The 26,806-nt window shown below is 38.1% G+C and overlaps 5 protein-coding genes across 5 annotated transcripts; 2 read left to right on the top strand and 3 right to left on the bottom strand.

The window, feature by feature from the left end:
- Window positions 1–1,991: 1,991 nt before the first annotated feature.
- On the bottom strand, window positions 1,992–2,564 carry LOC103449042 (protein PELPK2). The gene has a single exon (XM_008388317.4). The coding sequence runs from the start codon at window positions 2,562–2,564 to the stop codon at window positions 1,992–1,994; it is 573 nt and encodes a 190-aa protein (XP_008386539.1).
- A 3,098-nt stretch (window positions 2,565–5,662) lies between these two features.
- On the bottom strand, window positions 5,663–6,633 carry LOC103448960 (protein PELPK2). Its single transcript, XM_008388220.4, has one exon. It carries the CDS (start codon window positions 6,560–6,562, stop codon window positions 5,879–5,881), a length of 684 nt encoding a protein of 227 aa, XP_008386442.1. The 5' UTR covers window positions 6,563–6,633; the 3' UTR covers window positions 5,663–5,878.
- Window positions 6,634–11,998: 5,365 nt separating this feature from the next.
- LOC103449043 (chlorophyllase-1) lies at window positions 11,999–15,309 on the top strand. Its single transcript, XM_070808535.1, is given in 6 exon segments — window positions 11,999–12,171; window positions 12,539–12,812; window positions 13,510–13,794; window positions 13,797–13,858; window positions 13,860–13,899; window positions 15,013–15,309. Coding segments are annotated over 6 exon segments (1,131 nt in total).
- A 930-nt stretch (window positions 15,310–16,239) lies between these two features.
- On the bottom strand, window positions 16,240–17,133 carry LOC108174572 (uncharacterized mitochondrial protein AtMg00810-like). The gene has a single exon (XM_017335679.1). The coding sequence runs from the start codon at window positions 17,131–17,133 to the stop codon at window positions 16,240–16,242; it is 894 nt and encodes a 297-aa protein (XP_017191168.1).
- Window positions 17,134–22,015: 4,882 nt separating this feature from the next.
- LOC103449044 (uncharacterized) lies at window positions 22,016–25,595 on the top strand. The gene is made up of 8 exons (XM_029089169.2): window positions 22,016–22,569; window positions 22,820–22,969; window positions 23,057–23,215; window positions 23,308–23,412; window positions 23,494–23,610; window positions 23,718–24,017; window positions 24,245–24,597; window positions 24,854–25,595. Exons 1-8 carry the CDS (start codon window positions 22,062–22,064, stop codon window positions 25,469–25,471), a joined length of 2,310 nt encoding a protein of 769 aa, XP_028945002.1. The 5' UTR covers window positions 22,016–22,061; the 3' UTR covers window positions 25,472–25,595.
- Window positions 25,596–26,806: the final 1,211 nt, after the last annotated feature.

Genomic DNA, 26,806 nt, shown 5'->3' with positions numbered 1-26,806 from the left:
TATATGACCAAATAACTAGGGGACCTTCTACGCCCAACTTTTATCTCTAGACACTCAATAATGAAATTTTTATTTCTTATTGTGCTCTCGTTCATTCCACATGATAGTCACTGTTGGATGTGAGATCCGCACACAACTCTCCCCTGCGTGAGTGATGAACTCTTGTCGATTTGAAGGTGCCCTAGCAAAGCCTTGAGTAGGCTCCTAGACTCTCTTACAAAATTAGTTGTTTTCAGGTGTGCCACTGCTGGCTAAGACCAACAGATTGTTTAATTTTAGATGTCTTATATGTCGTTTGCTTGTGACACAAGTAAACTAGCCTTCTTATCAAAGGATTTTCTTATGGAGGGGTTAAGTCCATATTTAAGTTCTTTTATATGCTTTGAAGACAAGGACTTTATATTTCTCTTGTATTGAATGCCAAAACAATGAACACAAACTGATCGTTGATGATTCAAATCAATTTGCAATCCTTGTAAGAAAAGTAAAGACAGAAAGCAAAGCAAAGTAAAATAAAGTGAGAACTGCAAGAAAAATGTTTGCAAATACTTATGGTGGAATGTTAGTTAAAAGGATAGTAAATAACATGAAAGGACCATATGTCGAAAGTAAATAATAAATACAAGCAATCAGGCAAAGTTTAAATATATTCGGGCAAGTTGAAATGCCTTCTAGGCAAGTTTTTACAATTACTGGCAATGTTCTGAGAAAAGACTCTAATATAGGAAACCAGTACTACAAGGGAAAGTAGCAGAGTTATAATTATAAAGGAATGTTTGAACTGCAAAGAGAAAATTAGCAACGAGGTTGTAGAGCTCTTAGAAGTCTTTTTGTATGTTGAGTTGAGCGACATTTTCTTCAATGCGTCTCCTGCCTTTTATAGAAACTGTTCATTTCTTCCAAAGTAAGTTCTCAGTTCAGGTCTAAGTGGTTGGTGTGACTTTGGCAAAGGACATAAGTTTCCCACTTGGATACTTGAGTTTCAATCCTCTTGTATCTATGACTTTGCCATTGAAAATCTTTTCTATAAAAATCGACTGCAAAATCCGTCCTTCAATGTGAACGTCGGTGATAATCTCATTTTTCAATTATTCAACCATTTCATTTTACCAAGTTCAATGTTAGTTAGAATAGTGAACATTTATATGTTTCGATGCAACAACAAAATGTTATTTGTAACAAGTAGTTTTGTTGGTTGATTACTTGGGAAAGGGATCCTCTCCGGATCCCTTCCTGTTAATCCTAGGGATTCATCAATCCGGGCTCTTAAAATTTGATCAAACAGCTACAAACAAGAGCCAACTTTAAAAATTATAATAACTTTGTCATTTGAATCAAATTTCAATAGTCCGGATTTGTAGATTCCTAGGACTAGGAGAGGATCCCTTTCCGATTAATTGGTCACATTTCCACCCAAATATGCCACGTCAAAAGTCATTAAATACCCAGTAAGCAACCGTATTTCAAAGAATTGGATCCTGACTAGGCCCGATGCTCATTTTCAGTCCAAACAGTCACGACTCACTCGTTCCCTCCAAGCCTTCAAAAAATCCAGCTCAATCGTCCTCCCGTTTATTGACGAATTGATACAAATTTGCATTGATACATTTTTGTTTTAGGAATGAACGACCAAAACGTCGTTTGGAGAAATCCCGAAAGGTATGCTACAATCTTTTTTACAAGTTTTACATGTCTTTTTGCTCTCTTAAAAATTTTTGGGTTCGAGTACTGTTCGGCACACAAGCACCAAACGCATGCAGGAGATCACAGAAGAACAAGAAGCTCATATAAGAATAACATTAACATACATATACTCTTCAAATAATATCAGTAGTCACGTACATTATCAGAAAGAAACTCAAGATACCATATATAAAGATTAGAAAGATACACAAGTATAATCCATCTGTACGGATGGACGTAATATATAACCAGCTGAGATATAGATAAATAAATTACGAGACAAGTCAATTAACCTCCCAATGTAAGATTCAGGGAAGGGTGGATTTGTGTTCAGGTGGGGCGAGTGAAGGGATGGGTGTGCCCTTGGGGAGGGTTGGGATGGAAGGCAGTGTAGGCATTGGTAGCTCAGCTGGAAGATGGGGGAGAGTTGGCAATTCAGGCTTAGGCAATGGTGGCAGCTCAGGCTTCGGAAAAGTCGGGAAATTGGGAAGTGGTGACAATTCAGGCTTTGGAAGCTGAGGCACCTCGGGCAAGGTTGGAACATGGGGTACTTCAGCCAACTTGGAGCCTTCAGACTTTGGGGCATTTTCGGCTTTAGGTAGCCGAGGCAGCTCAGGCTTTGGAAGCTCATGTGGCAGCTCAGCCTTTGGAAACTTTGGCAATTCGGGTTTAGGCAATGGCGGCAGCTCAGGCTTTGGCAGCGACGGGAAATTGGGAAGTGGTGGCAGCTCAGGCTTCGGAAGCTCCGGCACTTGAGGCAAGGAAGTCTCCAGAAGAAAGCGAGCCCCCACAACCATTTTTTCGGAGCTCATAAGTGAGAAAGTAAAGAGCAGAAGCAGTGGTAAGACGGAAGCCGGGCGGAGGCCATGATCGACCACCATATTTGAAACTAGCTAAATTAAAAAGGAACGAGTTATCTAGGAGAATTGCAGTTTGCAGTTGTTGCATGCAATTGCAAAGGTACAAGTTGTGTTTTAGCATGAAAATCTAAGCCAGTATTTATAGAGATGTATAAAGAGTTGGGTAGCCTTGAAAAACATGGAGCTCTCAAAGGTTAGGTCAATGGACGTTGGTGTTGTTAGTTCAACTTCTGAACTGCATAACTATGCTTCATTTCTTTGCTTTCCACAAGTATGTTGACAACTGTATAAGATTGTTTCCCATACAAGCATTTTATATGTATAAAATATTGAGTGCAAATCTATTAATCTTGCGAAGAGGACATACGTTTTCTATTCCGGCTCTTTTGTGTTAGTTAATCTACTGGTTGCACTCAAGACTTGTTTACCAATAAAAAGAAGAAGAAAGTTAAAAGACTTCAAAACTTCCGTACGGGAACAATATAGCACATTCACTATTTTAGATTTAACAAGTATTCAAGACTTGTTAACGAGAAAATGTTGATGGTTGGAATGTTTGGGTAACGTAATAAAAAGGGTAAGTTTTCATAAAATTAATAAAAAATTAATGATGGTAACAATATGCAATTGAATTTAGGCCTAGTTTGGTATTACCTTTTTTTTTTTTCACCAAAAACTGCTTTATTTAAAGTTAAGCAGTAAAAAAGTGTTTGGTAAAAATAAAATATACTGTTTATTTTAAAAGCAATGACCTCCAGACAGCAACTTTTAAAAGCAGCATGTCGGTTATTTTTTAAAACTGTTTTAATAAAAAGCAAAGTTGAACCTTTAGAATATTTTTAATTCCTGTAGTAAGTTCATTAATTTTAAACAATGACATTATTTATTTTTTTAGACACTACTTTTCATACCCCCAACACTTTAAAAAATAGTATCAAACACTCAACTACTTTATTTTGCAGCTGATTATTCTTAAAGTATAGCATAAGCAACTTATTAAAAAAACACAGCAATACCAAACTTATAAATAGGTTAATGAGACTTTGAGGTACATTGTAACATTTCGAGCTCCTTTCATGGTGTCTTTTAAACCTCATCGATGCTCAAGTTCAACTTCTGCACCCTAACCTCGACAAAGCTTTCTTCTAGAAAGTTTCCGACAGTTGATGTGCGACCACTCCTTCTCGAACCCTGTCACCACCATCAGCGTCACGATCTCGTGGAGGTCGTTGATGGCTCTAGAAGGAATAGTGTTAATCATGATGTCATAGTCATTGAGATATGGTGCTCCTCACCGTCACCAATGACATCTTCTTCTTGATTGACCTATGCAAAATTATTATAGAGACGAATTTTGAGTTTCAAGTGGCAAACCAGAGGGTAAAGTGGAGCGAATTTTGAGTTTCAGGAAGTAAGGTGGCGATTTTTTATTTACAAAGAGCAAAGTGAGATTAGAATCGAATTCCAAGGGGCATAGCTAAAAGTAAGCCTACTATAATCATGTAATTCTTTGTTATTATCTTGAACGTTATCATATTTATGTAATTGACCTTAGAGTGTAATTTTGAACCATCATGATATATCTTAAATGACATTGAGACCTTAATTTTGATACGGTACGATAGATACTCCCTTTATATATATATATATTGAGTTTTCGCAAGTTGCAATATTTATTTTGTAGGTTGCAACACCCTTCTGCTAAATGTTTTACATGATCCTTGAAAAAAAAGTTTTACATGAACATGGTGTAGGACCAAATAGCGGTCTATTAAATTGGCTAAAGTTAGCGAAAAGAGATCAGTGGAAAAGTTTTGGGTAATTTTATCTTTACTTGTCCCACATGAATTACGTTTCCTTTTCTCTAGTTAATTACAATTTTCTTTTATGTTTCCTTTATTCATTAGATTTCCATGAACTACTAGAATTAGGGTTTGATGTCTATATAAAGACTTGTCTTGAAGTTGTAATTCAAATTACTCACGTTATTATCAATTCAACTTTAGAGATTTTTTTTTATTTTTTGGTGAACTCTGGAACATTGATGAACTTCAGTTTATGTAATTGGATTTGACGCTTGTCAATCCTTCTATTGTATTTTTTCTGCTGCGTCAGAACATTAAGAAGTTTACCATGTTTTGAAAAGGACACAAAAATAGGTCTATGATGATCTTTTGTAGAAATTCGCAACACTAATTGTGCTGGCTCACATTTTTTTTTTCCGAATAAAGTGGTTTAAATTCGTCTTAGGCGAGAATCGAACCTAAGACCTCTCACTTACAAGTAAAGAGGAATACTACTGAACAGTAGTACTAAATGTTAGCTCACATTTTCAGTGTTGGGTTTTTCGCAAAAAATTGTGAGCATTAAGGAAAATGTTATAATTAATAAATTAGAAGTGGCTTTACTATTTATTTAGTCACATACGTACCTTTATGGCATATAGAAGCTGAAAATAGAAAAACTAATAGAAGTAGCGTGGCTTATCACCAATTGTTCCTATTTTTTGAAAGATTAAAAAAGTTTCATTCAAGTCTTACGTACACTTGAAGAAGCATATAATGCAACAAAAATTACAAAAAAAAAAAGTTTTATGATGGCTAAAAAGTAAATAAAAACCGTGAGCATTAGCTAACATTTTTTTTTTAAAAAATGTGACCGTTGAATTTTCACGGAATCTTTTCCATGGTCTTTTAGAAAATTGCTATGAGTAATTTGAAGTGGTCTTACCGCTTATTGAGTCACATAAGTATTTTATTTATGTATTTATTATTTACGAGTCTTACCGTTCCCTAGCTTGCATTTTCCATTACAGAAAACCTATATGAAAGGGGATGAATAGTTTTATAGCGCTCGCTGAAATAGTGTGTTCTATGAGGATGTCATGTTCGTCACCATTATGAAAGGTTGAATCTTGGATTCATTTCGTTTTACTTGTAAAAAATAAAAACAAAAAGGCCAGGCCCCTTTCAAAATAGTGAGTTCGTTTTGTACTGCTTCTGTTTTGTGATGCTTTGGTGAATATATATGTACCAATTAAGTTGTAATTAACAACAAGATTTTTGTTTTGAAATAAATATAAGGCTAAGTTTTCTGCATCTAGATTTTACCAGATGATATTGAAGAATAACAAACTCAAATAAGAATAACAATAAAATAATACTCATCAAATGATATGAGTAAGTACATGATCAGAAAGAAACTCAAGAGAACTTAATGATTACAAAGATACATAAGTAGTATAATCCATCTGTAAGGATGGATGTCATAAAACCAGCTGAGATATATAGATGAGTAGTGAGGAAAATAAATTAATCAACCCCCATATATATGATTCAGGGAAGGGTTGTTTTGTGAGGTGGGGTGAGTGAAGGGATGGAGGGAAATGTGGGCTTTGGTAGCTCAGTTGGAAGATGGGGAAGAGTTGGTATTGCAGGCAACTTTGGCAATTCAGGCTTAGGCAATGGTGGCAGCTCAGGCTTTGGAAACGTTGGGAACTCGGGAAGTGGTGGCAATTCAGGCTTGGGAAGTTGAGGCACCGCAGGCAAGGTTGGAACATGGGGCACTTCAGCCAATTTCAGGCCTTCAAGCTTTGGTACATTTTCGGCTTTAGAGAGTGGTGGCAACTCAGGCTTCGGAAACTTTGGCAATTCGGATTTAGGCAATGGCGGCAACTCAGGCTTTGGAAGCTCATGCGGCAGCTCAGGCTTTGAAAACTTTGGCAATTCAGGTTTCGGCAACTGTGGCAGCTCAGGCTTTGGAAGCTCATGTGGCAACTCAGGATTTGGAAACTTTGGCAATTCGGGTTTAGGCAACGGCGGCAGCTCAGGCTTTGGCAACGTTGGGAAATTGGGAAGTGGTGGCAGCTCAGGCTTCGGAAGCTCGGGCACATGAGGCAAGGAAGTCTCCAGAAGGCAGCGAGCCCCCGCAATCATTGTTTTGGAGCTCATAGGTGAGAAGGTAAAGACCAGAACTAGTGGTAATACGAAGGCCGGGCGGAAGCCATGATCGACCACCATATTTGGAGCTAGCTAAATTAATGGTAACGAATGTATAGGAGGAATGAAGTCTGCAGTTGTTGCATGCAAAGGTAAAAGTTGTGTTTTTTCATGAAAATTTAAACCATTATTTATAGAGAAATATGAAGGTTAGGTCAAACGGTATTGGTGTTGTTAGTTCAACTTCTGAACAGCGTATCTATACTTCATTTCATTGCTTTCCACAGGTTTGTTGACAACCTTACACGATTGTTTCCCGTATGAGCTTTATATAGATGCAAAATACAGAGTTTAAATCTATAATTCTTGCCAAGATGAGCTACCAGATGGACGATTAATAATAATAGTTCCCTGTTTTACAAGGAACTGTTGGCTTTTGTAAAAGAACCAAAAACAGTATTCATGGTTTCCCATAACTCATTCATTGGGGAAGTTAGCTTGAACAGTACAACAAAATCTTGACTCCAGATTTAAATTTGAGAAATACGGACAAATAAAACGGTGACTTAATTACATATGTATACGACTCATTGTTTGTTCATTAAATTAACATGCACAATCTTCATTGATCAATTTTTTCCGCCAATATCTTCGATGATCTCCTACATCTGTAAACTGTCATACTTCTCACCTTTCCTCTCTCTAAGTAGAAATATATTGTATAAAAAGATAAAAAGATATCTTTATTTAGGCTCAATCAACATAGCTACTTTTTGGTTTAACCCAACAATTATGTTGTTTCGATTTTAACCATAATTTTGCATTTATTTCTGATTTATATGACTATTTTGCCGTTGATTGTAAACATAGAATTATGGGTGATAGTTGAACTATCACCTTAGTAAAAATTAGGTCTCTGAATTATTTTATTTTGGTAAAATAAGTTCCTAAATTCATCAAAACTTGCTAATTTCATTCCTACTAATATATTCTAAGCTATTTAATTTATCCAATTTTTCGTCAACTTGAGTCACTTGATACACTTTAGAGTGTAATATCGTAATTTTCTCGCCTCTAAGCCCTTACCATTTCATATAGGTTGTGAATCAAATTTCTAATTTACCCTCCAAAGTTAACTCCATACACTATTTCTTTATGAAAAATTTCCAAGCTGCCCTCCAATGTGTATCATATGCAAGTAATGTGACTTAAATTGACGGAAAATTGAATATAGTAGCTTCAAATCTAATATTAGGGATGTAATTGGTAAATTTTTTTAATTCAATGATTGCTTTTTTTTGAAAAAATATATAGTGTAGGGACCTAATTTTCACTCAGGTGATAATTTAGGAATTAAATTGGCAGTTCATCATAGAATTATTATTATGTTTTTGACAAAACCCTCCTACGGTACCTATACATTTGGTATCAAAATTCCACAAACAGTACCTATACATTCGGTATCAAAACCCACCCCAGTACCTATACATTCAGTATCAATACCCACCTCGGCACCTATACATTCGGTATCAAAACCCACAATACCTATAAAATGGGTATTAGACCTAGTACCATAAAATGGGCATCAAACTCGCTACGGACTTTCTTGCACAAAGATACACTACATTGAATAATCAACATGTACATAGGGATCTCGTGATCTCAACCGTTCATTGTATATCATGCGATCAATTTTTGTTATGTACTATTCATATTTAATTTTAAATTTTAAAATGATTTATGACCGCACGATGTACGATGAACGGATGAGATCACAGGATTCCTAGGATCCTTAGGAAAAGGATCCAGCGAGGATCCTTTTCCCTACCTCAAGGATAGGATTAGGTTCGATGGTGATAATTCACCTTTCATGCAAATATAAAAAAGATGTATTGTATATGCAGTTGGACTTTTGCTTGACTCTCAAATTCAGGTAGAGTCAATAAAAGTCAGCCTATATTGAATAAAGACTTTTTTTGAGTTCTAAAAGGTCTAAAAATCTCTTGGCATTCAATTATGACTTTTTATGACTCTACAGATTAAAATTTAGATGTATTCAAAGGTTCATTGATTTTAAAGGGTTTAAAAAAAAAGTCATGTACCTTCATAGACTTTGAGGCTTTTTATGGTATGTTTATTGTCAATTTGTCATAGCAAATCCAACCTCTTGTCCAAGGATTTTGATGGATTTCTCTCTAATGATATACTTCCCCACCCACATAATGCAAGGATGATCATTGTTTCTACTTTCACCATACCATGTGGTAACCACCATTTAACCATGACCATCTCCGCTACCCTATTGCTGACATTGCCAATATCGTTGTCTCTGTCATCACCACTAATGCCACCATTATCATTGTTGTGCCTTGGCCCGTTCGTTAGTGCGGAAACGAGATTCAGATTACAACCTCACCAAATCACACTCAGTTGAACATAATAAAATACAAGAAATAAGACACTGAGAAATTTACGAGGTTCGGCAAAAACATGCCTACGTCCCCGGAGAGATATTGCTCTTCACTATGAGAATAACAGTACAAGTACACATGAGTTAAATCAACATAACCCAATCCCGAATCCCTTGCACACTCACTCATAGAATTTTCTCAAGAGCCTCACTCTACCCCAAGAGTTCTTTCTACCCCAAGAGTTCTTTCACTAGAATACTTTTCACTCTAACTCTCTTGATTTTCTCTCAACCCATGTTCAACCTTTCCCATGGGAGAGCCGGATGCTCCCCCCTTGGATGCTTCTATGATGCTTACCTTCCCACTTTCTAAGCATTACTAAATGCACAAATATTGCATCTAGTTATAGGCATACACTAGCAACTATGCCAACAACCAAGACCAAAAAGTCTTAAGTTCACATGACATAATTATTACCTAGCCTACCTAGCATGCACCAAAGTCTATACCTAGTCTATAAAGTATAACTTTGCTTGTGGTAGTCATCATGTCTTCAATTGTTGTCAACACATGACTCATAATTACTCACAAATATATGAGCCAAACACAACAATCTCCACCTTGGCGAATACACCATGCAAAAATCCTTGCACCCATCACCAAAGCTCATTGGCCTTACGTACCAGCATACACACCCCGAATCAACCTCGTTGGTCCTGTTCCGATTCAGTCATTGCCAATGCATATGTAGTTGCTGCAAGCTAAAATTCACCATTTAGCTTCAGACAGGATCTTGACACACCCTCGTCTCCTCTAACAGGTTTTCCTCATCTTCATTGTCTGTAACCTGGAAACTCATCAGCGCGCCCGTTTCCAGCAACAACCCATCGAGCCAGACAAAATTTCCACACTTCCTCATACCTCAGGACCATCTCATCACCTGTGAATCCCATAGCTCCATCTGTTGCAAAACCCCTGCAACACTTGAGATTAAACATCACCAGGAGAAGTGTTGCTTCGAGTACCTAGATGGCATACTTGAAGCCTTATGCCACAAACTTGCTACCACCCGGCCTTGCACCAAAGCACTGTGGACCCTTGCCTCTGGAACCGGATCTGAACCTGGTGTCTCTCTCAAATCCTCTTTCCAATTTTCTTCCATGATTCCAACCTTGAATAGCTTAAGCAGTCTTGTGCCCACCATCATCCATGGTCTCCTTTGTGTATCATTCCACACCAAAGAAGCTTTCACCTGCTCCAAACTTATTGTATCTTTCCATGCAGTAAAGTTTCACAAGGTTCTCGTACGAATCTGAAAGTGAGGTAAGAAGAAAGAGGCCTTTTTCTTCTTCCTCAACATCAACTTTCGCAGTTGATCCAAGTATCCTTGAACACGGCTTCCATTTCTTCAGGCTTCCATTACTCTCCTTTACCAAGAGTAAAACCGCCTCTCCCATTAAACTGCTCAACTGAAAATTCTATGGTGAACAACAAATCTGGACCTCCAACGAACCAAGCCTCCAACGATGCTCTGATACCAATTGTTGTGCCTTGACCCGTTCGTTAGTGCGGAAACGAGATTCAGATTACAACCTCACCAAATCACACTCAGTTGAACATAATAAAATACAAGAAATAAAGACACTGAGAAATTTACGAGGTTCGGCAAAAACATGCCTACGTCCCCGGAGAGATATTGCTCTTCACTATGAGAATAACAGTACAAGTACACATGAGTTAAATCAACATAACTCAATCCCGAATCCCTTGCACACTCACTCATAGAATTTTCTTAAGAGCCTCACTCTACCCCAAGAGTTCTTTCACTAGAATACTTTTCACTCTAGCTCTCTTGATTTTCTCTCAACCCATGTTCAACCTTTCCCATGGGAGAGCCGGATGCTCCCCCCTTGGATGCTTTTATGATGCTTACCTTCCCACTTTCTAAGCATTACTAAATGCACAAATATTGCATCTAGTTATAGGCATACACTAGCAACTATGCCAACAACCAAGACCAAAAAGTCTTAAGTTCACATGACATAATTATTACCTAGCCTACCTAGCATGCACCAAAGTCTATACCTAGTCTATAAAGTATAACTTTGCTTGTGGTAGTCATCATGTCTTCAATTGTTGTCAACACATGACTCATAATTACTCACAAATATATGAGCCAAACACAACAATCATTTCTTCTACCGTCACCTTGTCATACTCATCACCAATTCATTTTCACCACCACCAATTCATATCTTCCACCAAAAATACAAGGAGCCGAGTTGTAGTTTCAAGAATTCTTCCATGCCATCAAATTCAACCATGTATAATGATCGATCATGAACATTTTTTTTTGGGGGCTAAGATGTAGCCTAGTTGTTATGACCGACTAAGGATAGACATGGTTGAATAATGGCATAGAAGAATTATTGAAACTCCAACTCGGCTCCAAAGCAATGCAACGTCGACTCCTTGTTGTATTTTTGGTGGAAAATATGAATTGGTGGTGGTGAGAAAGAATTCCCACACCCTCTCTCTATATATGTCACAAACCTTTAGAATTAGGGTAATAACTAGCTAATCCAATTTGGATTTGGATTCGGATTCAAGTCTTCGTTGGCAAACAAAATCAAAGCTTTTTTCCTTTTCCGCTTTGAACACGGCACCACTCCTAATCCTCTTTGGATTTTGTTCCTTGATTAGCCAAATTTACTTGCATAGGTCCAAACGGCACATAATAGCAACCAAACTCGTAATTCTTCAGGTATTCTCGTATTTTTACTTAAATCTACATTTTGTTCTCAATCCATATTTTCTATAAAATTCTCACAAAACACATTACATCCAACAATCTAGCACAAAACATGACTAAATAATAGGTGAATGAGGTACAAGTATGCATATAATATAGGAGGTGGATTGTCTGTCCTCCCATTTTCATACTCTTCCCATCTCCTTCTGTTTTGTGTGGTCACCGTTAAGTCACGTTAACATTTTATATTCTTATTACTTTTTATTTTATTATTTTTATAAAAAAATTAATATAAAATATTGACGTGACTTAACCGTTACCACATAAACAGAAAAAGATGAAAAAAGTATGGAAATGGGAAGGAGACAATCCACCTCCTATAATATCAACCTAATAGCAATTGCATCCTTTGTACAATTTAAAAGTAGAAAGGAAAATGAAAAAGAAAATATCAGCACCGGCCGGGTACATGGCATAGGGGACAAAAATTCTGAAATTGGCCCTCAGCCTCTCACACAAGGTGACAGGTATACTGGTAGTGTACTTTCAGGGTTAGCCCCACTTGATTTGGACCTCACAAATTATTACTACGATACAAAAGCCTAGTAGTCCCCATTCTTGTTTATTACGACCTCTCCGAGTAGACCTACGACTTAACAACAGCTTTGCATTTTCCATGTGTTACTCAAGGGCAAGGCCTTTCCCTTTCAATTGCCTTGTTCTTATTAGGCAAGGTGTGACAAAATCGCTTCCCTCTTTATTTCATCACATGCAATTTGTTTCTCAAGTTTTTCAGCCAAGTTCAAACTGATCTTCCCATATTTGCTGCCCAACCATTGGTTCACTATAAGAAAGAACTAGTAGGCTCACATTACGTAGTACTCACATACAATGAGCCCCATGGCACTTGTGGAAAAATTTAAGTCAGCTGCTACATCTGTTTTTTTATCAAGGAAATTGCACCTTCAAATGCATCACAGAGGAGACGCCACTGTCTTCCTGCTTTGATTCTTCAGCACCTCCAAAGCCCTTGTTCATCGTTACACCGACAGTTGCCGGCACCTACCCTGTAATCTTGCTTCATCACGGCTTCTACCTCAGCAACTATTTCTATAAAGAGTTACTCCAGCACATAGCTTCTCATGGATTCGTAGCTGTAGCACCTCAGGTACTATTGTCTTACAATATTCTATATTAAGGCCATATAGTGTAATTTTTTTTCCTACTTCAACAATTATCGTCCTTAATATTTGAGCTCTAATCTACTACAACAAAAGGGTCATGAGTGTTTGAAAATGCTTTTATGCCTATAAGAACTTTTGTTTAGTGTGCTTTAATTACCTATACCCTAAACCGTAAACCCTAAACCCTAAAAGGATAATATGCGAGGGAGACTAAATTTGTTGACCAAATTTTGTAACCTAAATGACATGAAAGTTGATGATTCGATATTACTTAAGTGTTAATTAACATGTTTATTTCGTATTGTTGACAAATTACTTAATTTGCAAATTTAGTCTACAAATTAAGTTTCCCTAATTTACCCTATCTAAAAATATTTTTCACCATTTTAAATGAACTTCCAAACAAACTTTTAGTTTTAAGGAAAATTTATTAAATGATCAGAAATTAAATCCAAATTGCTAAACAGATAAAAAAAAAAAAAATCAAATAATAGCGATGCAATACTGACTACATAGCAATCATGTATTAAACACCTATCCATCAAATATCGACCATATTTAAAAAAAAAATGATCATTTCATGATTTGAAAAAATAAATTAGGATTATTTTGGCCAATTTTCATAGTTTTAATACATCGTCTGACAACAAAATTAATTTGTGAGCTTGTCATTTTGATTAGTTATGTGGGTATGTACCTCCAAGTGGACCTGAGGAAATCGAATTAGGGGCAAAAGTCATAAACTGGTTACCAAAAGGCCTCCAATCCCTGCTGCCAGAAAATGTTGTAGCAGACTTCACCAAATTTGCTCTAGCAGGCCGCAGCAAAGGTGGGAAAACAGCATTTGCAACAGCACTTGGGCATGCCAAATCTTCACTCTCCCTCAAAATATCAGTCCTCATAGGCATTGACCCTGTGGCGGGTGCTGACCAACACTGCAGAACATATCCCCATATTCTCACCTATTCTCCCCTCAATCGTTCAACCTCTCGATTCCGGTCGTAGTGATCGGGACCGGACTGAGACCGGAACCAGAATGCTTGCATGGCACAACCATGTGCCCCAGATGGCGTGAACCTATTGACCCTAAAAACTACCAAGCCTACGTGGCGCGCAGGCCGAGTAATCTATAAGCTAACTACGTCATTTGGTGAATGCGGGGCGTGCCAACTCGTCGGCCGAGCTCAGCCGAGGAGTAAATTTATTGATGTTGCGTTGGGTGCGCGGCTGACTTCTGTGTCTTGCAATTGCGACCGAGGAAGGAACACGTCTCGGCCTCTTGGGTTCTCGAACCTGAAGACAATGCTACTATTTTTACGAAGTTCACGAATCGTTGTCGTCGGATTCGGTCACAGTGATGTTATTCGTCAGAGTAAACTCACGCCGAATCGACACCGAAGTGTAAGGGCACAAATACTCAAAGCGAATATAAGTCTTAATAGTGAACGTGGTTCGCCCGTCTGAATGCCGAACTCTAAATCCCACTTGAGAGTATCCAATCATAAAATAACTCGGCGTGCAATGCGCCGAGAAGGCTAATGAGATTACCTCAATCAATAAAGATTTAGAAATCCTTCTTGACTGAGACTTGGACAAGTAACCAACCGTCCTCGTTGCAGTGCTGTTGATGCCAACGGAAGATGCTGCGAGATCGGCTGATTCTACGACGACAGAGCTATCTATGCTGACTTAAGATATCACCGGTTGCTTTCACAGTGTTGTTTATGCCAACGGAAGATTTGTCAGCGAAAAGAGAAAATAAAAATCTCAAAGTTGTTGAGAGAGTTTGCGCATGGCAGTTGTGTGTTGAATTGGAGGGGCTTTCAATGATGCACATCCCCCTTTATTTATAGCACTGGATACCTTTAAGGTCGAGTTAAAACCCTACTCAGATTAGGTCTTCTTCTCCTGATCAAACACCAACTCGACCAGTCCTATTTTCACTATAATTGTGATCCTAGTCCTTTATTGAGCCGGATTCACTTCCGGGTTATTAATCTTGCCGAGACTCCTCATTGCACCAGGATTCGACTCGTCTTGCAGCATGACTTGACCGACCCAGGTTTGGAAGCCCACGACCTAACCGATCCAGAACTAAACGATCCCTGATAACCCTGTCGTAAGGCCTTCTAGGCCGAGAATAATTCTATACTCGGCCCAAACTGATATTTTGGGCCCAAACAGAACCACAAGGAGTTCTTCTATGAATGCAAACCCCCATGTGCACATTTTGTTGTCAAGGACTATGGGCACATGGACATGTTGGACGACGATCCACAGGGCATAGTTGGGGCATTGTTGGGGTGCATGTGTAAAAATGGGAAGGGACCGAGGGAGCTAATGAGGAAGGCTGTGGGTGAGATTGTTGTGGCATTTTTGAAGGCTTATTTGAATGGTGATGATAGGGATTTGGTTGCCATTGTTGGTGATCCTGATATTTCTCCAGCAAAGCTTGATCATGTGGAGTTCATTAGGGCATAAACTCACGCTCAAGCTCAACGTCTTAGCAGTATGATTATGGTTTCCAGAGTTTTATCAAATTGGTGTGCTCATGCTTACGAAGCTCTTTTATTTTTTTTTTGTTTCGAGCTAATAATGTATTAGTATTTTGGAGGGATCTTTATACTAATAATGTTTTTGGATTATCTGTGATGTGTGTGGAGTGGAATAAGTTCTTACAATTTGACAGAAATTCAGATAAGTTGATAAGCTGCCAAAGGCTTCAAAAATTCCAATAAAAAACTGGTCCCAAATGCAGTAATTAATTAGAAAAGCCAAAAGATCTAGCTAGCGACTTGGAGCTTCGGAAAAAAAAAAAAACAATGTCCCAAGACTCGAGAGATTTTTCAGTGTGACCGTCACATCATGTGTCCCTATATAAATGGTGGGTTATGTGTGTTAAAAGATTTATAACTTAAAAATCAAAATTTTCCACCACTTACATAAAAACATGTGGTGTACCATCCATCTTCTCGTCACAACTAAAAATGATGCCCAAGACTCACTGTTTGTTTTGAGAAAATTTTCATTATGATGGGAACATGGATGGTACACCACGTATTTTTATGTAACTAGTGGAAAATTTTATTTTTAAGTTATTAACTTTTTAACACATATATCCAGATAGAATTCTAGGTTTTGGTAAAATATTGTTCTGATATTATTCTTCTCTCATAGAGGAATATATAAACTTATACAATCTCCTACAAACTAGGAAACAAGTATCCCAAATATACAAGGATACCAATTACATAATTATATACCCAAAATATCTCTACATTCCTTATTCCCCAATGTTGACTCACGCAACACTCTCCCTCAAGTTGGTGCATAGATATCTCCTAGACCCAACTTGTCCAGTGAGTCCTGAAACACTTTTGCTGACACTGCATGAGTTAACACGTCGGCCAACTAGTCCTCAGATCTTACGTATGGAATTTCAACTAAGTTGACATCCAACTTTTCTTTGATAAAATGTCTATCCACCTCAACATGTTTTGTACGATCATGCTGAACCGGATCATTAGCTATTTCTCGCGTATCCTGATTATCACAATACAATAACATAGCTCCACGTGGCTTGAACCTAATCTCTGTAAGAAGAATCATCAACCATAATAACTCACAAATCCCATGTGCCATACCACGATATTCGGCCTCTACTATTGACCTAGCAACCACATTTTGTTTCTTGCTCCTCCAAGTCACAAGATTTCCTACAACAAATGTAAAGTACCCTGATGTAGAGCGTCTATCAGTAATATTCCCAGCCCAATCAGCATCAGTGTACCCTTTGACCTCCAAATGCCCATATTTTATGAAAATCAATCCTTTTCCAAGTGCTCCTTTCAAATAACTCAATATTCGCATTACTGCAGCCATGTGGTCCTTACTAGGAGAGTGCATAAATTGACTTACTACACTAACATCATATGCAATATATGGTTTCGTGAGAGACAAGTAAATCAACCTTCCTACTAACTTCTGGTATCTTTCCCTGTTTGCTGGGACTTGGTCCGGGTATATCGCCAAATGATGATTTTGAACTATAGGTGTTTCTGCCGGTTTACATGCCAACATCTCTGTCTTAGACAAAAGATCCAGAACATACTTTCGTTGAGATAGATAAATACTATCACGGGAACGAGCAACTTCAATTCCCAAGAAGTATTTCAAACCTCCTAAATCTTTCATCTCAAACTCCGTAGAAAGATACACATGTAGTCTCTCCATCTCTTCTGTATCATTACCTGTGACTACCATATCATCCACATATATTATCAATAAGGTAACCTTTTCTCCCATGCGTTTGATAAACAAAGTTTGATCTGCATTTCATTGCATCAGTGAATCTTCCAAACCAGGCTCTCGGCGATTGTTTGAGTCCATAAAGAGCCTTTCACAGTCTACACACCTTACTTATTCTATTATGCACTTCATACCCAGGTGGAAGCTCCATGTATACTTTTTCTTCCAGATCTCTGTGAAGAAAAACATTTTTTACATCAAATTGTTTCAACGGCCAATCAAAATTAGCAGCTAAAGACAAAAGAACCCGTATAATGTTCATCTTTGCTACTGGAGCAAATGTTTCCTAATAATCTACTCCAAAAGTCTATGTGTATCCCTTAGCAACCAACCTTGCCTTGTATATGTCAATGGTTCCATCTGCTTTGTGTTTGATGGTGAACACCCATTTGCATCCCACTGATCTTTTTCCTTGGGGTAGTGGCTCCACGCTCTAAGTTCCATTTTTTTTTTTTTGTAAAGCCTTCATTTCGACCTCCATTGATTCTGTCCATCAAGGATCACGCAAAGCTTCTTCCACTTTCGTTGGAATTTTAATTCCATCCATTGTATTCACCAATGCTTGATACTTGGAAGATAGTCGATGCATAGAAACATACTTTGCAATTGCATATCTCACTTTTCCATCTGGAGAGTACCTGTCAGGAGGTTTCCCACGGTTTTATCTAGGAGGCAATACATAAGTACTCTCAATGTTTGTCAAATTATAAGCTACATCAGATTGGGACAAACTTACCTCAAGGATATCCTCGGGCATATGGACGGGTATAACTAGAGAAGGGTTATTTCTTGAAGTGCTTGGGCTGTCCAAACTGTGAGTCAAAGGGCGCAGTATCTTAGATTGGGCTCACGTATGCTATTGGGCACACGGTAGTCACTCAAACCCACTGTTGGGTCATGACAGTCACTCAAACCCACTGTTGGGTCACGGTAGATTCCATTACCGCAGATGTCACGCTCTCACTGCTATTGAGTTGGAAGATCAATCCAACTATAATCTTATGTGCTCATCTCCCCCTAAAGATTATAGTAGGTGTGGTCAGTAAGAAAAAACATCTTATGCTCGGAAAATGTAACATCTATAGTGACATACATATGCTTGGTAGGAGGGTGATAGCACCAGCACCCCTTTTGTTGACCATTAAATCCTAGAAAAATACATCGAACTGCACATGGATCCAATTTACTACGTTGATTGTTATGGAGGTGTACATAGGCCACACAACCAAAGATACGTGGTGATAAATGAAGGGAAAATGGTAACGTCACATGATCAGCAAAAACTTCCATAGGAGTGAGAAAATTATGCACTCGAGAGGGCATTCAGTTCATTAGATAAACGGAGTATTTGACGGCATCCACCTAATAGGAGTGAGGAGTGAGGAGCGTGAGCACCAATAAGGAGTGCTTAAGTGGTTTCCAAAATGTGTCTATTTTTGCGTTCGACAACACCATTTTGTTGTGGGGTTTATGGGCAGGTAGTCTCATGAAGAATGCCGTGCTCCTAAAAATATTGAGAAACTTTGGTATTGAGATATTCTCCACCATTATCGGACCTGAGAACCTTAAAGGGAAGAGAGTATTGATTTTTAACCATGCAGTCAAACTGGTGAAAATTTTGTCCAACATCACTTTCATGTTTCATAATATAAAGCCACTATGTTCTGGTGCAGTCATCCACAAAAATAACAAACCAACGAATCCCATGATTAGTAGCTACTGGAGAACGCCCCCACACATCAGAATGCACTAACTCAAAAGGAACTATTCTTTTATTGAAACTCAAAAGATAAGAAATACGATTAATTTTTGCAAGAATGCAATCATTACACTGGAAATCAGAGTTTGAAACGCCATGAAATAAAGATGGAATCAATTTTTTTAAATAACCAAAAGATGCATGCCCTAATCGACGATGCCATAACCAGACTATCTTATTCTTGTTTGAATGACTGATGCGTACTTGATTTACTCGACTTGCCGATACATCAACAACATAATATAACCCTATCCTCTTAGTACCACGCCCAATTATCGCCGGAGTCTGGATATCCTGAAGTAGGCAAAAAGTGGGAAACATTAGCACATCACAATCTAATTGCTCAGTAACTTGACCAATAGAAAGTAGATGATTGGATAATGATGGAACAAGTAGTTCGTTATGAATAAACAAAGATAGAGTAAGGGAAATAGAACTCACTTCTGTTACAGGAGCAACATCACCGTTGGCAGTAATGACCTATTCTTTAGATGGTGAAGTCATATGATAGAATAATGATGATCCAACCAGTATCTCTTTTGGTGGATGTTATTAAAACCTTACCGATTTTACCTGAATCTTTCGAGTTGTCACCCATGGAGATTTGATTGATTAAGGATAGAAGTAGACCAGTTTCACCTTCTTTGGACGCTGCCTCTGAAGTAGGCCTTGCAGCTTGGGCTGCTGTGATTGGGTTAAATGAAGTGGGCCATGGCTGACTTGCTGCAACAGCAGCAATCCCTCGGCCCCTATCAAGTTTGGTCCCCTGGTTCACTGCACGCTGCTCCAGGTCTAATAGCTACCACTCGAGCTTGTCTCGTCCTCTTATTCCCCGTGCCTTTAATTCCTTCTTCTTTTCCCAGTACCAATCTGGGTAGCCATGAATTTTAAAACAGGTTTCCTCAGTATGTCTTGTTCCATTACAGTGATTGCAATAGAGTTTGTTTTTATCTATATCCTCCTGGGTACGGGATGGTTGAGCACTTCTATTAAACTGTGGATGAGAACTGGATGCCTTGGTTACCGTAGCCATAGGGGGTACTACCATTGTAGTTTTTGTTCCCGTCATAGTGGCCTCTCTTTGGGATTCTCGTCGTACCAAACTAAAGCATTCTTCGATTTCGGGGATATGTTTCATCCTTAGAATCTCACTCCAAACTTGGTCAAAACCACTATCTAATCTGGCGAAAAAGTTGTACACCCTATCTTTTTCAACTTCTGCTTTCGAGTTTTCAGGCCCACTCCACACACCATGCGGAAAGGACATCTCTTGTCTAGATCCTACCAAACACCCTTTAGTTTGGTGAAATATAGATTGATTGGACGACCGTCTTGTCTCATCCGTGTAGCCTTGCACCAGAGTTCATAATATTGTGACTTATCGGAACCATTGTAGAACATCTGAGTAACACTCTCCCATATATCTTTGGCCGTAGGCAAGTTTATAAAGAGGCCAAGTAGGTGTGGTTCCATGGTTTTGAGCAACCACACCCCGCACTATGGCATCTTCAGTTGACCACTTTACAAACCCTGGATCATCTTTATCAACAACCGAGATTTTACCCGTTAAGTAGCCCTGCTTCCCAAGACCTACAGCGTGGACCTCCATCATCTTGGACCAAACCTTGAAGTTCAAGTCACTCAACCGAAACCCAAATGGAATGGCATTGATATTGGTAGACTCACCCCTGAACATGCACGGGTTGCAAGGGGATTATGGCGCCGACTTTTTCCTCTGCCATTGCACTAATAGGTTTACCAAATTGTAGCTTTGTTGCTTCCAAAGGCTACGAGATATGATTTATAGGTTCAATATTTGATGAACCAGAGTTTCGATAGCTAGGGTATGTATGGTGTTTAGGGTTTGTTGAGAAGAGTCAGGTCGAAACCTGCTATGATACCAAGATAGAATTCTAGGTTTTGGTAAACTATTGTTCTAATATTATTCTCCTCTCATAGAGGAATATATAAACTTATACAATTTCCTACAAACTAGGAAGCAAGTATCCCAAATATACAAGGACACCAATTACATAATTATATACCCAAAATATCTCTACATTCTTTATTCCCCAAGGTTGACTCACACAACATATCCCACAATTTGTATAGTAACACGTGGTGTACCACTTCATGTGCCGGTCACACTGAAAAATCCCTCGTTTGTTTTAGAACAAACAAAATAGGAAAACCCATTTGGCAAGTCACCGTAGAAACTAAATTACCAGCCAAGTATTTTCCGGGTTTGTCTATGACAAGGTCAATTGAGTATATGCACTTTGCTAACTACACATAAAGCCCGGGAAGGGGTAAACTAAACTACTTACCAAAGCTACCTAGAACCTTTTACTTGAAAGTAAATCTGTGGCAGCATCAAATACTTGTAGTGCAAGAAAAGTCATTCCAAATCAAGCTTAGTGGGTGATATCTTGCGTGTCCATTTGAAATGATCAGTAGTGGACTCTAAATCCCCTAAATGAGAAGGGTAGAGAATACAGAACATGCATGAAAGTCGTCAAAGCAAAGTGTAAACAAGTGTAAAGAGTACGTAATAGAGAGAACGACAAAAAGAAAAAGGATTATAAAGATAGAACTTTTTATTTTTTTTAAGTTTTACTATTATAACGGGTAGGGAGGAGGGTTAAAAACTGTTGTATAATAATTTAGGGGAGAGGGGGAGTTTTGAACTCGGGATGCATGATAGAAACCCAACACCCTATCCACTAAGATATTGACCACATGCAATTATAGAGATGTTTGCGTATGCATGTCAAATTAATTAAGTGTAAATGATAGTTGACATGGGTGTAGCAACATTATTTAGGACCAATGTACTCACTTTATGCATCTGAGTTCGAATTCTCATCTATGTAATTATGATTAAATTAAAGTAGAATATCATCATTTTAAAAATAAAAAACAGTGTAAAGGGTGGAGATACTATTGGTCAATAATATCGTCCTTTCATAAAAACAAGTGTAAAGAACAAGTGTAAAGGGAAGAGATAATTAATACTGGTCAAAATAAAAAGGATACAGGAAAAAGAAAATGCCATATATATCCTCTACTTCTCGCCCTCATGGAATCTTATATATGAAAAGAACTAGTAAATGGAAAGAAGCCATTTCTCATTTTCTTTTCTGTTTAATTAAGTGGCAGTTCTACCATGACGATCATGAATATGGACATGGAGGTCATGCAGACATATTTGTTCAAAATCACCCTAACAAGCCAATGGAAAGAAGTTGTTAGAACCTATAGGCTTGACCCTCGAGCACACATGGCGAAGATCACGGAGTCAGGTGACACAGCATTACACGTAGCAGTGTCCGATGGCCAAGAAGAGCACATTGAAGAGCTAGTAAAACTGGTTTCCACAAACGAGCTGCTTCAAGTTCCAAATGAGCGAGGGAATACCCCTCTCCACATTGCAGCATCGATGGGGAATGTGAGAATGTCTGAGTGCATTGCCAGACACCATCCCATGTTGGTTGGTGCTCTTAACAAAGAAAATGAGACCCCTCTCTTCTCGGCTGCTCTCTATGGTAAAAAATCTGCCTTCTTATGTCTACACTACATCTGCAGCCTTCATGATAATCAGCAACGCTACAAGTACTGCAGGAGGAAGGATGGTAATACTATCTTGCATTGTGCAATTGCTAGGGACTACTTTGGTAATTAACCTCATCACTTAATTAATTTGATTAATTTATTGCATACTTCCATGTATCAACTAACTAATATTTGTTTATCCTAAATGTATTTTGAAATCGACAAATTGTGAATCTGAATCTCCTATCCAATAAATACACAATATTTACAAGCTTACAACATATCTTATGTTGACAGACGGTTTGGAAAGAGAACGTTTCTCTATATTAAGAATACAACTGACAATACCAACTTTGTTGTTGTGATTGACAGATTTGGCCTTTCAGATAATCGATCTGTATGAAGAACTAGTTTTTTACGTCAATGAAGAAGGACACTCCCCTCTTCATCTTCTTGCCAGTAAGTCTTATGCATTTGCAAGTGGTAGTCGGCTTGGACCATGGGACAAAATCATTTACAATTGTAAGTGTTATATACCAAGACGAAAAGCTAGAATCACATAAGTTTTGTGTTAAAGTACTCATTCTTCTCAATTTATCTGTATGGCAGATGTATATGTTGGTAAGCTCAAAAGGGAGGAACGACCGGATCATTTTAACGATGAGCTAACGAAGACATTGAAAGATGGAAGCAATCCCAAATATCCAGAAAACTATCAAACATGCATCACCTTCTTTCGGTTGGTGTGGACTATGGTTCAAGTACTTGGTGTGTGAATTTATATTAGATAAACTAATTTTAATGTCAAACTTTCAATCTATAGAGTTTACTATAAGCATAATTGTATATTCTGCATGCAGTTACCAATAGGAAAGACGATGATCAGGGAGAAAGCCGAAAAAATTCAGCAGATACAGAGAACCCAGTAGTTCGACCTACGGTTGCTCTGAACAGAAGAAATCCAGGTATAAGCTCTGAGTTGTACTATACATATTACGTTCACTGATAAAAAGAAAATAATTATTCTGGTTCAAAATAATAAATAGGATCCCAATCAAATATTGGAGCACAGCAACATCAATCAATTCCGAGCCATCACAGAACCTGCTTTGAGTTCGTAAAACTTTTCTCAAAGGCGACATTGCTGATTGCTTTTGGATGGGGTATGGACCTGTTCATGTATTGAAAAAAAAATCCTAATCTCTTGGTACTTTAATCTCATGCATACATCCATAAACATATACAAGAAACTTTTCCCTTTTTATTGCAGGGTCTAAGTATATAAAGAGGATAAGGGAAAAGAAACAAAAGCACAAATGGTCAGTTCAAATCATGAACGAGCTACTCAAACGTGCTTCCTTGTATGCGTATGAAGACAACGGTATGAATCCACAGACTGCAGCACCATCCCACAAAAACAAAAAATATGATGAAACAAGGCCTTATGAAGTTGATCATGGCGATGAAGTTGTCACCTTCGGAGTCGGAAGCAATACTAAACAGCCTGTTGTGAATCCTCCGCGACAAGATGAAAGTAAGGCAAAGAATGATAAAAAGAAAATTGCCGAAGGTAACCGCTTTGGTGCTCTAGCTTCTATGCATGAATTATATATATATATATATATATATATATCAAAGGAAGAAAAAAACCAGGGTTTCAATTATGAAGACATAGTTTTGTTTTAGCTAGCGAAGATATATAATTTAAGTAGATTCAATACGACACTAGCTAGCTTAATTTAGCTAGCCAATCTCTACAGTGTATGATAAAATGTACCTTGGGATAATTATTGGCAGAAATGAGAGAGAAGATAACCCTTCATATGGGAAAGAGGGAAACACCCTTCTTGATTGCTGCAAGAAATGGTGTGACTGAAATGGTGGAGAAGATACTTGAACTTTTTCCGGTGGCCATCCGTGACATTAACTCAGAGAGAAAGAATGTAGTGCAGGTGGCTGTGGAGAGCAGGCAACTCCATGTGTACCGGCTCTTGCTAAGGAAAAATATCTCGATGAGAGATAACGTTTTCAGCAAAGTGGATGATAAAGGGAATAGTGTGTTACATCTCGCAGCAATGTTGGGAGACCATCAGCCTTGGCTAAATCATGGGCCTGCGTTCCAAATGCAATGGGAAATCAAATGGTATCAGGTGAGGACTTTAAACTTATGCAACAACAAGAAAAAGGGGAAATCAAATATAGGCATAAGGGATACACACACACACACACACACACACACACACTTTATATATACTTTAGTTGAATGTTGGAATCACTCCCTGTAAATGGAAACTATTGAACATATATAATATGTTGGACAATTGTCCAATTTTAAAACTCAACCTCGTTATTGTTAAGTTTACCAAATTTTAAAACTAATCACTATGTCCATTCTCATATGTGCAGATCGTAAAGACCTCCATGCCACCACACTTCTTTGTTCGCTTCAATAACGACAACAAGACTCCGAAGGACATCTTCAAAGAAACCCACAAAGGGCTCGTGAAAGACGGAAGGGAATGGCTCACCAAGGCCTCTGAGTCCTGCTCCGTAATGGGGGCCCTCATCGCCACTGTCGCCTTTGCAACTGCAACAACTGTTCCTGGTGGCATCAAGGAGGTTACAGGAAGACCAACCCTCGAAAACTTACCTGTTTTCGACATTTTCGCCATCTCATCGCTCTTTGCCCTATGCTCCTCGGTTACGTCCATGGTCATATTCCTGTCCATCCTCATGTCCCGGTACCAAGACAAGGACTTCAGGAAAGAGCTGCCGAGTAAGCTTTTGCTTGGATTGACATTGCTCTTCGTGTCAATGGTTTCCATGTTGATTTCATTTTGTGCAGGGCATTTCTTTATGCTTAAAGATAAGCTCAAACACGCTGCATTTCCGGTTTATGCAATAACGTGCATGCCTTTAGCAATTTTTGCTGTAGGCCACTTCCCACTGTATTTTAACATGATATTGGCAAACTTTAAAAAGGTTCCATTCGACAGCGGAGTCACAAGGGTAGCTCCTCTTTGAGTTGAGGCTTCATTTACAGAGTTGTTCCTAAATAGTAAATTTGTCTCGAGTGACATTTCTAGTTGTTGACATGTATCCTACTTTGACTTAATACAAACTTCAATGAGTAAATTGTAACAAAGCACTCTTATGTTGTTTATTTTTGCTTCTGAACTTCTAGGCTGCTCTCCAGACCACGCTAAAAGATGCCTTCTTATGCGTACACTATATCCTGGTGATCATCAGCCACACTACTTTTCATACACATATGCATATATATATGACAAAAGAGAACAAGAAATATAATAAAAAAGCAGGATAAATTCTTTTCATCTTTGAAGTCTGTAAATCAAGTAATTCTCTGGCATGATCATCTTAAACCGGCGATCTTACCCACTTGAAATGATCATCGTAAAGGCCCTGCCGAGAAAGCTTTCGGCAGGGCTGACTGTTAGAATCTGTAAAAGTTTAGTAGTATATTTGCAGCAATTCGAATATCATGACCGTTATGAGCTCATCCAATCGAACTACATGATCGTTAGAGAGGGAGAGAATCTAGGAGAGCCTATGAGCTCATCCAACCCTTCATTACAAGAACCTATGAGATCTTGCCATTTGCTCACATCTGAGCCTAATACATTTTGATCTAATCTCAGCCCTTGATTTCTAACAGCTCATTATACAAAATCTAACAGCTTGATAAAATAAATGAAATGACAGTTTAGACCTTAATCAACCAACACTGACGTCACTATTCGTGTCTATAGCTTCCATGTTGATTTGTTTTTGTGCGGGACATCTTTTCGTGCTTAAAGATAAGCTCAACTATGCTGCGTTTCCCGTTTACGCAATTACTTGATTGCCGGTAACATTATTTGCCATGGCGCAGTTTCCACTCTACGTTGATCTAATGTGGGCTACTTTTTAAAAAGTACCACAGCGGAGTTACAAGATGGTTCCTCTTTAATTTGAAGTTTAAGAGCCCCAATTTACATGGGAAGGTAAACTTGAGTTACAAGATACCTTGATCACGTCTTTTGTAAAAACATGTATTTTTTTAGGAAAAATTAGTTTCCACGTCCTTAGTTTCTAATATTCATTGACTTAGACCTTATCAGTTTTTAGATTTTGGTCAAAGTTCCTAGTATTAATATATTAATGAATTACATGTAAGTTACATAATTTTTATTAAAAAAAAAATAGCAATTGATTTAGAGTTTTAATACTCACACCCTTATTAAACTCCTAATTAATTTTCAATTCAAGCATTTCCCAAATATAAAAATAAAATTAGAATAAGTTTGTAACCATTAAATTTTTATAAAAAAAATTCAATTTTTTAATCTTATATGTATC

The sequence above is a fragment of the Malus domestica genome, chromosome 11 (genome assembly GCF_042453785.1).
Source record: "Malus domestica chromosome 11, GDT2T_hap1".
In the NCBI taxonomy this organism is placed as follows: Eukaryota; Viridiplantae; Streptophyta; class Magnoliopsida; order Rosales; family Rosaceae; genus Malus; species Malus domestica.
This window is presented reverse-complemented; position numbering and strand designations above follow the sequence as displayed.